Raw genomic sequence first — 11,549 nt, forward strand, 5'->3', positions numbered from 1 at the left:
TTCAATAATCATCTTTTGTAAGGTTTTTGAGTTTTACATTTTTCTCCTTCCTGCCCTCCCTTCCCCTTCCCCTGACAGAAAGCAAATTAATATAGGCTCTACATATATAACCATGCTAACTATAGATCCATATTAATCATGTTGCTCTAGCACCTATCTTACAGGACTGCTGGGAGACCTATAATGAGATACTCCAGGTAAGCAAACTTTAATGTGTTAATCTAACTGTTATTGTTATTATCATTATCCTGTAATATTTTATATCTATAGTCTCTGTGTTGGTCATTTCTAGATTATAAGTTTCATGAGGACAGGATCCAATCTTACCTAAGCTCTGACTAACAAAGTAGGCACTTACTTATCCAACCCTTGACTTAGTCTGATAACTTATTGTCTGATAGCTTATCGGGAAATTCTCTTCTTTGTAAATACATTTTCTAAGGTCATTGATTTTATTTATTTAATCGAATTCATATATTTTTATATCTTCCTCTCCCCTCCCCTTAGTAGGTCAAAATAAAAGATTAAAAAGTTTAAAAAAAATGGTTCAGCCTCACCAACTAACCCAACCCATCATGGAATCTGTCAGTGAATGAAATTAAGGGTAGATTCTTAATTAGGATATTTTGGCTCCAGGCTAGAAGTCAGACTTAGATGAGTTCCCACAATCCTCCTTGCTTCTCCTTCCTCCACCTTGACTTTGACCTCTTAGTTTCAGTGCTTTATCCAACTAATCATCGGTGGTCAGTCAGAGGTTCAACGTACAGTCCTGGAGAGATTTTCAGAAAGTTGCTAGAACACATGTCTATATAAAAAAATGATGTGAATGGAGGTAGGAGTGGCAGAAACACTAATTTTAAAAGGATAAATAAATATGATTTAAACCTCTGAAACCCATCATTGACAGTGATGGTTGTGATGGTCAAAGGACAAAGTTTTTGTTTACCTTTGTGTGAGGGTCCTGTCTGCCTCCCCTCTTCTTCCTCCTCCTCCTCTCTTCCAATCTCTCCTATACTCCCCCTCATACCCTAGCACCCTAATCACCAGAGACTTATCTCACAACATAAATACCTATGTGAAGGTGACATTTATGGCATCAGAAATTTGTGTATTGTTCCTTCTGTCCTCAGAGAGGACAAGATGATGTAACAGGTAATAAGAGGCAAAGCCAGAATTTGAAACCATATCATTGGACTCCAAATCCAAGCTCTTTTCACAGCATGAGGCTGCCTTCACCATCATCCAGTCCAATCCACTTGGAGTAAAAGGCTGGATCTATTCTGGATTCATTTTTGTTGACCTGCAAGGATGTAGACTAACCTTTTCTTTGCCAAAGTCTTAGTAACAGCTAATGTGCTTCCACATTATCTCCCTTGATCTTAGCTGTAGCCCTGTGAGGTGAGTGTGTTAATATTAATCCTATTTTACAGATGAGGAAATGGAGTCCGAACAAGGTTGAGTGACTCAATCAGGGTCATGCAGAAGTAAGGGTCTGAGGTACTAAGTCAAGGGTTGGATCTCTAGGCCATCAGATCTCAGCATCTCCTTATAAAGGAAGGAGCTGGTTACCTACCTTGATTACACTAAGCCACATGTCTTTATGGGCAGAGAAGCCATGGAGCATCAGAAGGGAAGGCTTGGCTCCAGGTCTACCCCGGGAGGAGTAGCAGAACTGATAGTCTTCATGGCTGGCATAGTGAACCTGCAAGCCCAGGGTCCTACGCCAGTACCTGGAGGGAAGAGGTGAATGTGGGAGAGAAGAAGAGGAAAGGGAGAGAGAACCAGAGAGACAGAAAGACAGACATGGGGAGAGGCAGAAACAGAGGGAGAGAGAGAGAGAGAGAGAGAGAGAGAGAGAGAGAGAGAGAGAGAGAGAGAGAGAGAGAGAGAGGCAGAGACAGATAGATATATGGAGAGGCAGAGAAAGAAATAGACAGAAACATACAGAAGATAGAGACATGGGGAAAGTCAGAGACAGAGAGAAATAGTGCGATAGCACAAACAGGGACAGAGACAGGAGAGAGATGGGGGGAGAGAGAAAAAAAATTAGCATGCTATAACAAAGAGACAAGGGACCCTGGCCATGAGTGTGTTAGTGAGGCCCTACTTAGCATTAGCACCAAGTTGGCCTTCTTCCAGAATGGATGCATTTTGTAGAACATACATAGACAAAGATTCTTCCAGGGTGTTAGCCTCTAAGGGCCTCACTGGTGCCAAGCAAGGCCCTGTTTAGTCAGGAAGAACAAAAGGTGCTTTAATGGAAGCATCTGGTATGTTTTGTTAAGCAACATATCTAGGGAAAAAATAATCTTCCTTAAAGAGACCTGTCAGATTGTACAAGGTGTCTGCAATATAATGGCAAAGACTTAGCTTTTCTGATCAAGACAAAATCCCATGATAATTCCAAAGGACCATGATGAAAAATGGCAGCCACCTCTGGAGAGAACTGACTTTTCTCACTTTCTCTGTGTTTCTTGCTTATTGTTTTTTGGCACATTGTCAATATAAAATATGTTTTGCAAGACTTCACATTCATAACTGATAACATATTGCTTTCCTTCTCAACATTTGGAACAGGAGGGAGAGAATTTGAAACTCAAAAACAATTTTTAAATGAATGTTAAATAAGTAAAAAAATTTTTTTGAAGAGACATGTTAGGTGTCATTTTCTTAAAATAAATGGAAAGACCTTAGTTCAATCAATGATTGATTTCCTGTTCGGCAAGGGCAGTGTTGTTTTCCATTGAGATCTGGTTTTATTTAAGGACAACATATCTGAAGATGGAATGGACCTTAAGAGATCATTTAATCTAACTCTCTCATTTTACAGATGTGAAAACTAAGGCCTAGGGAAGTAAGATGAATTACCCAAGATCATACTGGAAATAGTAAGCCTAGATCCTCTGACTCTAGAGTCAATATTCTTTTCACTGTCCTAAAACCTTATTTAAAAAATATACTTTTATTGATCTTTTGTTTTTCTATCACCTACATTTTCCATCCTTCCTCCAATCTTTTTCCCAAAGAGCAAAAAAGAGGGAGGGGAGTGGCTCAGCAAAATTAGCCAAGACATCTCCCAAGTCTGACATTATATGCAGTATTCCTCCCCTATGCATATAATATTCTAACCTGTTTCCTATACTATTAGTTGACCTTAGGGTGAACAGCATTAGTCTTAGCTCCAAACCAGTTGCTTGGATGAAGTTTCCTGTCACTGTCCTTTGCATGAAGCAGGTAAACAACAAATGGTGGAATGGATAAAAGTAAGCCAGGCAGCATCAATGGCTTATTTTTGTGCCAAATGTTGACTTCCAAGCCTTTCTTTCAGATGAAGAAATCAGGGTTAAGTGACTTGCCCAGAATCACACAGCTAGTAGAAGGAAAGTGTCTAAGGTTGGATTTGAACTCAGATCCTCCAGATCTAAATCTAATCTAAAAGTCTTGTAAAGAATAAATGACTTCTCCTTCAACTGGGGAATGGCTTAGCAAACTGTGATATATGTATGTCATAGAACACTATTGTTCTATTAGAAACCAGGAGAGACGGGATTTCAGGGAAGCCTGGAGGGATTTGCATGAACTGATGCTGAGTGAGATGAGCAGAACCAGAAAAACAATGTCCACCCTAACAGCAACATGGGAGTGATGTTCAACCTTGAAGGACTCGCTCATTCCATCAGTGCAACCATCAGGAACAATTTTGGGCTGTCTGCAAAGGAGAGTGCCATCTATATCCAGATAAGGAGCTGTGGAGTTTGAACAAAGTGCAAGGACTATTCCCTTCAATTTGGAAAAAAAACAGATAGCTTATTGTCTGATCTTGTTACCTCTTAGACTTCTTGTCTCTTCCTTAAGGATCTGATTTCTCTCTCATCACACCCAATTTGGATCAAGGTACAACATGGAAACAAAGTAAAGACTGACAGAGTGCTTTCTGTGGGGGGGGGGGAGGGAAGCAAGATTGGGGGGGAAATTGTAAAACTCAAATAATATCTTTAATAAAAATAAATTTTAAAAAAGAATAAATGACTTCTGAGTCTTGCAAGAGTAAATGCAAACCCATGTGTTGTCTACAGAGATGACAGATCATCCATGTTAGAACTTGATTGACAAGAGAGGGATGATAGAATCAAAATTTTCCTGGTATTGCCTCAGATCTTTTCTTTCAATCCTACTGATTTCAACTCCAGCTTTGATTTATTTTTTTATATTTCCTTCCTTCCTTTCATCCTACAGAGTCTGACAACTGGATATCTGTGTTCTTTTACTTGTGTTCATGCTGTATTTCCCTGGTAGAATGTAAGCTTGTTGAAGGCAGGTTATTATTTCATAGGATCATAGATGTAAAACCAAAAAAGACCTTGGAGATACCCTTCATTTCCAACTGAGGAACCAGGTCTAGAATGGTGGCCAGGATCACACAGGAGCCAGGATTTGTACTGGTCTTCTAACTCAAGCTAAACAGCACCATAGAGCAAAGAGATAGGAACTTAAGAGTCAGAAAGATTTGGCTTCCCGAGTTCAAATTTGACCTCAGACACCTACTAACTGTGTGACCTTGGGCAAATCACTTCCTCTTGCTTGCCTCAGTTTCCTGATCTGTACAATGATCTGGAGAAGGAAGTGCAAAACACTTCAATATCTTTGCCAAGAAAACTCCAAATGAGGTCATGGAAAGTTGAACTCCACTGAAAAGACTGACCAACAACCTCTGATTTCAATTCAGAACTTTTTACACTTCCCCATGATGCCTTTCTGTTTCATTTTGGTCTTTGCATCTTTCTAGGGTCCAGTATAATGTCTGGCACACCCTGGATGCTTAATAATGTTTTTCAAGTTAAAATTAAATGTGGTTTCTGTAGAGTTTCTATCACAGCTCAGAGATTCAGTCAAATCCCACTTGAAGAGCTTCCTAAAATCAAGACCAAGACCATCCTTCAGCCACCTCAACTAAGGTCTTTAAGGTTATACAGTGCTTTTCATTTAAAAAAATGAGCCTATACTTCTAAAGACCCTAAAAGTCGTGCACCAGCTTGTGGCAGTTATTAGTAGCTAACTATATAAAGTACTGGAAATGAGAAGTTAGCTTTGAAAGCAATTCTGAGTTTGTAAATTGCTAATTATAAACTTATTGAAGAATTACATATAAATAAATGAATAAAATGTCCCCACCACTTTTTGGTTTCTCCTTCAAAGGTGTTCTTGGCTATTCCTCCTTCCCTTTTTCTCTAACAGTTCCAAGGTTCTTTTTCTTTGGCTTGGGCATTTTTCATTTACAAAGCCGGTATCAGCAAAAAACCTAATCTTTTCTCTAATGATACAGCACTTTGCACTAAGGTTCACTAGGTGCTTTACAAATATTATCTCACCTAATCTTTCTTGCAACCACCCTAAGAGGAAGGTGCTATTTATCCCCATTTTACAGCTGAGATACGTTAAATGACTTGTTCAGGGTCATGTGTGGGGTAGGATTTGAACTCAGGGTTTCCATTCCTGTTTCCAAGTCCATCAGTCTATCCACCACATGGCACGTCTTTCTATAGAGTCTATTTCTATTCCAAAGCGAAAGGGAGAAGACTATGCAACCAATCTTGCGTTTAAGATTGTGGTTTTCCCCGAGACATGCCTCCTTTAAAACTAAGGGAGAAAAATGGCCAAAGTGAAAAAAATTATACTCTTTCTTAGATTCTTCTTATGGGCTAAATTGAGTAGTTCCCAACCTATCTGAACCTTTTTAAAAGATCTACCCTTCATTTAAATTTTTTTTTAGCTTTTTTCAAGGCAATGGGGTTAAGTGACTTGCCCAAGGCCACACAACCAGGTAACTATTAAGTGTCTGAGGCCGAAATGGAACTCAGGTCCTCCTGACTCCAGGGTCAGTGCTCTATCCACTGCACCACCTAGCTGCCCCCTATAGTCTGACTCTTTATGATCTCATTTTGGGTTTTCTTGGAAAAGATCCTGGAGTGGTTTGTCCTTTCCTTTTCCAGCTCATTTTACAGATAAGAAAACTGAGGGAAAGTAAAGTGATTTGCCCAAGGTCAAACAGCTACTAAGTGTCTGAGGCTAAATTTGAGTTCATGGAGGTGAGCCTTCCTGATTCCAAGTCCAGTGTTCTTCCCCTTGTGTATAATATTCATATTCATCAAGTGAGAAAATATAGGACAAAAAGCTATAAATTCTGCTACTTCAACTAGCAATCGTAGCTGATATCTACCCTCTTCACACCTCACAAAATTTTACAAGCATCTCCATTGAACCTTAAGTTAGTGATAGTTGGTAGGTGTGAAAGCTAGGTCTATCCCCATTTTACAGAAGGGGAATCAGAGGCTGAGGATTGACTTTGCCCAGAATCTTAAAGAGTTAGTAAACATCTGAAGCATCTTTCTGACTCCAAGACCAGCACTCGAGCCATAATGCCAAATTCAGAAATATTTATCAATCAGTGGAGATTTATTTTATCCTTATTTTGTGAATCACAACCATTGGTCTCTAGCAATTGTGCCACTATGGAGATGCCAGGTTTATCACTTTAAACCTGCCTACCTCATTTAGAAATCCTTAGAGCATTATATATAAAGATTTATACTGTCATTGAAAAATAGTAGCACATGTACATGGGACATTATTTATTTAGTCTAGAGAAGATATTTACTCCTTTATTCTGCTAAGGCATTGAATGTGGATTTGCAGACCTTTTGCAAGAATGCTTTGGTTCCCCAGAGGATCACAGCCCACAGATCGGGCACTCCTACTGTCATTTGTAAAAATTAGAAACCAGAAGAGAAAAAAAAAAATTCAGAGAAGAAACACAGTGTGTAAACCTAGATCCAGAACAATGGGGCATTTTGTAGCTTACACAGCCTTCTCTCACAAAAGTAGTGTCTGATTTCTGGAATAACATTGACCAAGGTCCTAGTGACCTAAATAGCCAAACTCATAAAGCTCCTTGTCAGAAGATATAACTCAGCAACCTGAGTTTCTTACCATTAGGTATTTTTAAAAACTTGTTTTTCTTCCTTTAGTATCATTTTTAAAGGAACTGTAGACTTAGATAATTGCTTATTTTATTCCTTTCTTCACTGCCCTACTTAGTTCTCTTAGAAAAACAATACCTCCCTAAAAAAATGCAACTAGGTGGTGCAGTGGAGAGAACACCAGACTTGGAATCTGGGAGACATCTTCCTGAGTTCAAATGCAGCCTCAGAAACTTACTAGCTGTGTGACCCTGGGTAAGTCACTTAACCCTGTTTGCCTCAATCACCTTATCTGTAAAATGAGCTCAAAAAGGAAATGGCAAACCACTCCAGTATCTTTGCAAAGAAAACCCCAAAATGGGGTCACAAAGAGTCACAAATGATTGAAACTCAAAAAGTTTAAAGACTGTTGACATATTGCTGTATACTCTATATTCAGCTCAATAAAAATCAGTTCTCCATTTCTTTCATTTGTCATGAAAGACAGAGCTACCTAAGAGATCACTCCCTACAGTCTAATATATTCAGAAACCTTCCTCAACAGCCTTGCCCACCAAATCGTAATGAAAATAGGGTTGTACACATTTCAAGGATGCTTAGAATCACGGACAGATGCTCTGAGAGTGACACCAAGGCCACTACTTTTCAAAGTAATTCCTCCCCAAATCTGATATTTGTATCTAGTAGTATCTGGAACTTAGTGGGAAAGGAATATGGAATTCCTCAATGAAGAAACCCCTCCACGCAATGCAGGATGGTAATCTTCTCTGCAACATATTCTGAGAGGAGAACTGACTTTCACATAGAAGTAGTCATTAAATGACTGCAGACAGCTGATGGATCGGAAAGCCCCTGACTTCTCCCCCCAGAAAGCTAGGTAGGAAAGCACCTCTACTTCCTTCAAAGAAGTATATTATTTAACAATCACACTTTCAGCATGTGAGTAGAACACACAATGAGCAAGTTCCCCAAATGCCTCTGTCTTGAAATGAGACTGAGTCAACTGAGTAAGCAAGATTATCAGTGAACATCATGAGCCAAACCGTTGAATACCATTAGGGGTTTTCCACCAAAGACATACTCAGACTGGGGATTCCTTGGACACCAATCAAGTAATGGTGGTGCTAGATAAGACTTTTGAGAGTTCTGTAGACAGCAAGGAGATCCAATCAGAGAAAACAAAGTTTAAATATTTTGGTTACATAATGAAAAGCTAGGGCTCATTGGAAAAGATCCTGTTGTTGGAAAAGATTGAAGCCAAGAAGGACAAGGGGTGGCAGAGCATGAGATGGATAAACAGTGTCACAAGCTTGTATAGTAATATGAGTTTGGACAGACTTTGAGAGATAATGGGGGATAGAAGGGCCTGGCATGTTCTTGTCCTTGGGGTCATGAAGAGTTGGACACAACTGAACAAATGAGCAATAAAGTGCCAGACATTGATTGTACTTAGACTTAGGGGGGTTCAAAAAAAGGCAAAAATAGTCCCTGCTCTCAAGAAGCTGACAGTCTAATGGAGGACATACATGAAAACAGACATGTACAATCAAAATACAGGCAGGAGAAATTGGAGGTAATCTCAAAGAGATGGCGCTAAGATCAAAGAAGACAGACAAAGGCTTCCAGGAACAGAAAAGCCAAGAGGCAGAGATGAAGCGGGAAAAGGGTTCCAAGCATGTCCAGAACTGGGAGATGGGGTATTTGCATTAGGAATAGCAAACTGACAAGTGTTATTGCATTACACAGTATGTGGATGGAAAGAAGGTATAAGAAGACTGAAAAGGTAATAAAGGTCCAGGTTTGAAGGACTCAAAAAACTAAACAAAGGATTTTATATTTTATTTTGGAGACATTATCAAATTTTGTGTAGGGGTAAGGGGTGGAGGGGATGTTGTGTGTTGAGGGTGATGAGAGACAGAGACAGAGAGATGACTATTCTGATAACCAGGTGAGTAAAAAATGAACTAGAGGACAGCTAGGTGACCAAGTGGATAGAGCACTGGCCCTGGAGTCAGGAATACCTGAGTTCAAATCCAACCTCAGACATTTAATAATTACCTAGCTGTGTGGCCTTGGGCAAGCCACTTAACCCCATTTGCCTTGCAAAAAAAAAACCCAACAACAACAACAAAAAAGAAACTAGAGAAGGGAGAGACTTGTAGTAAGCACACTAACCAGCAGGCAATAGTCCATGTGTGAGATGATGAGGGCTTGAACCAGACTGTTGCAGTGTTAGAGGAGAAAAAGGAAAGTATATAAAAATATTACAAAGATAAAATTTATAGGATTCGGCACCTGATTGGTTATGGGAGATAGTGAAGAGTCAAGAATGAGACCTAGGTTTTGAGCCTGGGTGACTGAGAGGATGGTGGTACCTTCAGCATTAATAGGAAATTAGGAAGAGAAGTTTAGGGGTGTAGGAGAGGAGAATGAATTCAATTTAGACCAGTTGAACTAAAAAATAACAGTAGCTATCTGCTGCATTTTACAATGGGATTATGAGCTCTTAGCTGCCCTTATTTGATTTTCATATAAGGTCACAGATTTAAGAGTTGGAAGTTGGACTATCTAGTCCAACCATTTCATTTTACAGACAAGGAAACTGAGGTCCAGTTATCGGAACTGAGTTATACAAAGGCACATTGGTAGTAAGTAAATGGCAGAGCTGAGATTGGCAGCCAGGTTCTAATTTAGCTTTCAACACAATGCTGTTTCTTTGGGTCTACACAACTGGATTCACACACTGGTCTCCCAAAGCAATAATCCTACCTGCAGTGATACAAAAAGCTTCCCTGGCTCTTGACCCTTACCAGGAGAAAGCTCATCCCCTTGACTGCTTTACTGCATCGTGAATGGGGATGCCCAACGTATCTGTGCTTACAACAGCAGGTCAGTTCACCAGAAAGACTCATCAGGATCACAGAGACTCTGAGAATCAGCTGCTTCCCCATTGTTAGCTTCATCAAAGAACAGAAATTCTGTTACATGAGGTCTCTGAGCAGGAATGGACTGATCATAATGTGTTTTTCCATTCAACCGTCTCATGCTGGGGAACAAACAAAAGCCTTCCCCTTCATGTAAAGCAGTGAAGACATGTCTCCTGGGCTAGGAATCTGACTACTGCTCTTCAGCCTCAGTCTCCAAGGAGGTGAAGCCCCATTGATCTCAGTATTCGTCCCTGGGGATCAAAGGGGATATGGAAAACTCTCTTCTATCTCATTAACTTCTTTTCAAGGATCAGAGCCTTCCGTGGCATGATAAGCACTGCATGAACCATTTAAACTAGAAAAACCCTGAAAAGAGGACAGCTGAAAGGGCCTATATTTGACTTTCCCAGATTTCACTTCACCCCCAGAGGCAGAATTTCTCAATTCCTTAATTATCTAGAAAAACTCTCTTTATGCGGCTGTGGAATAATGATGGGTTTAGCCAAGTGATTTTCATCATTATGTGAGTGAACAATTTCTACATAAACCTAAAATATCTTTTCTCTCTCTTAAATGCCATCTGGGACAGCTTAATTGAATTCTTTTTCTTTGAAATATAGAAATAAATTGTATTCTTGGACATTGAATGTCAACACTGTTGTTCAATGTCCAAGAATGCAATTTATTTCTATATTTCAAAGGAAAAGAACATTGCTGTTCCTTGTTATGAAGGCGAAGTCAATTCTGGGTGTTGAGGTGGGTGGCCTGTAGTCTGAAATAACTCTGATGGAAAAACCAAAAGATCTCAATGAAGTTTATTTATTTTATTTTGTTGTTTTGTGTTTTTTTTTAAAGAATTGGACGTGACTGCCTAAGATCAGAATTTGTCCAGACTTCAAGAGGCAGGCTGGAGTAGAGAATAGGTCTGGCCTTATCACAGTATCTGGCGCATAGTAGGTTCTTAATAAATGTTTACTGATTGCTTACTTGATAAGAGCTCAACTTGAAATCAGAAAGATCTAAGTTAAAATCCTACCTCTGAGTCTTTCTAGCAATGGGCAAAGTTCCTCAGCCTCAGTTTCCTTTTGGGTAAAATGAAGATAATACTAGAACTTACCTCTAAGGCTTGTTGTGAGGTTCAAATGAGATAATAATCAAATGAGATACTATTCTTTACAAACCTCAAAGGGTCATATAAATGTGCTACTAAAATCATTAAAATAATAGTCGTTATTATTCAAGTCTTGCTTAGACATCTCAACTGTTTCATCATGGGTAAGTACCTCAATTAACCTCCTGATGCTGTGGGGCAACTGTTTCCATTCCAGGATTTTCCTACCCTGATAAAATCACAGGCTCAGAACAAAAGGAAAACATTTTGTTTTTCAAATTTCTTGCTAGAAACAAAAAAGAGTATAAAAATTTGGAGGTTTAGGCAGTCTCATGGGAAAAATAAAGGACAATTAACAACCTTAGAGAGCAGTCCTAGAAGCACAAACCTTCAATACATTTTCCAACCCGCTTTAAAGATGAAATAAATTCTAAAGGATTCATCACCCTTTAAGCATATATTTAGCACCTGCTGAATACCAAACACCATGTTGGATGAGCAGATCCAAGGGTGGCTCTGTGTTCCCTTTTAAAA

At 39.3% G+C, this 11,549-nt stretch overlaps 1 protein-coding gene across 3 annotated transcripts in view; it reads right to left on the reverse strand.

The window, feature by feature from the left end:
• ABHD6 (abhydrolase domain containing 6, acylglycerol lipase) overlaps positions 1–11,549 on the reverse strand; it is a 56,669-nt gene that overhangs the window by 34,674 nt on the left and 10,446 nt on the right. For all 3 annotated transcript variants that reach the window (XR_012471041.1, XM_074198874.1, XM_074198876.1), the window contains one exon: positions 1,574–1,730. Coding sequence is in view for 2 of the 3 variants with exons in the window: in XM_074198874.1 (XP_074054975.1) it covers positions 1,574–1,730 (157 nt within the window). In the remaining variant the exon portion in view is untranslated. The remainder of the gene's footprint in view (positions 1–1,573; positions 1,731–11,549) is intronic.

The sequence above is a fragment of the Macrotis lagotis genome, chromosome 8 (assembly GCF_037893015.1).
Source record: "Macrotis lagotis isolate mMagLag1 chromosome 8, bilby.v1.9.chrom.fasta, whole genome shotgun sequence".
Classification (NCBI taxonomy): Eukaryota; Metazoa; Chordata; class Mammalia; order Peramelemorphia; family Peramelidae; genus Macrotis; species Macrotis lagotis.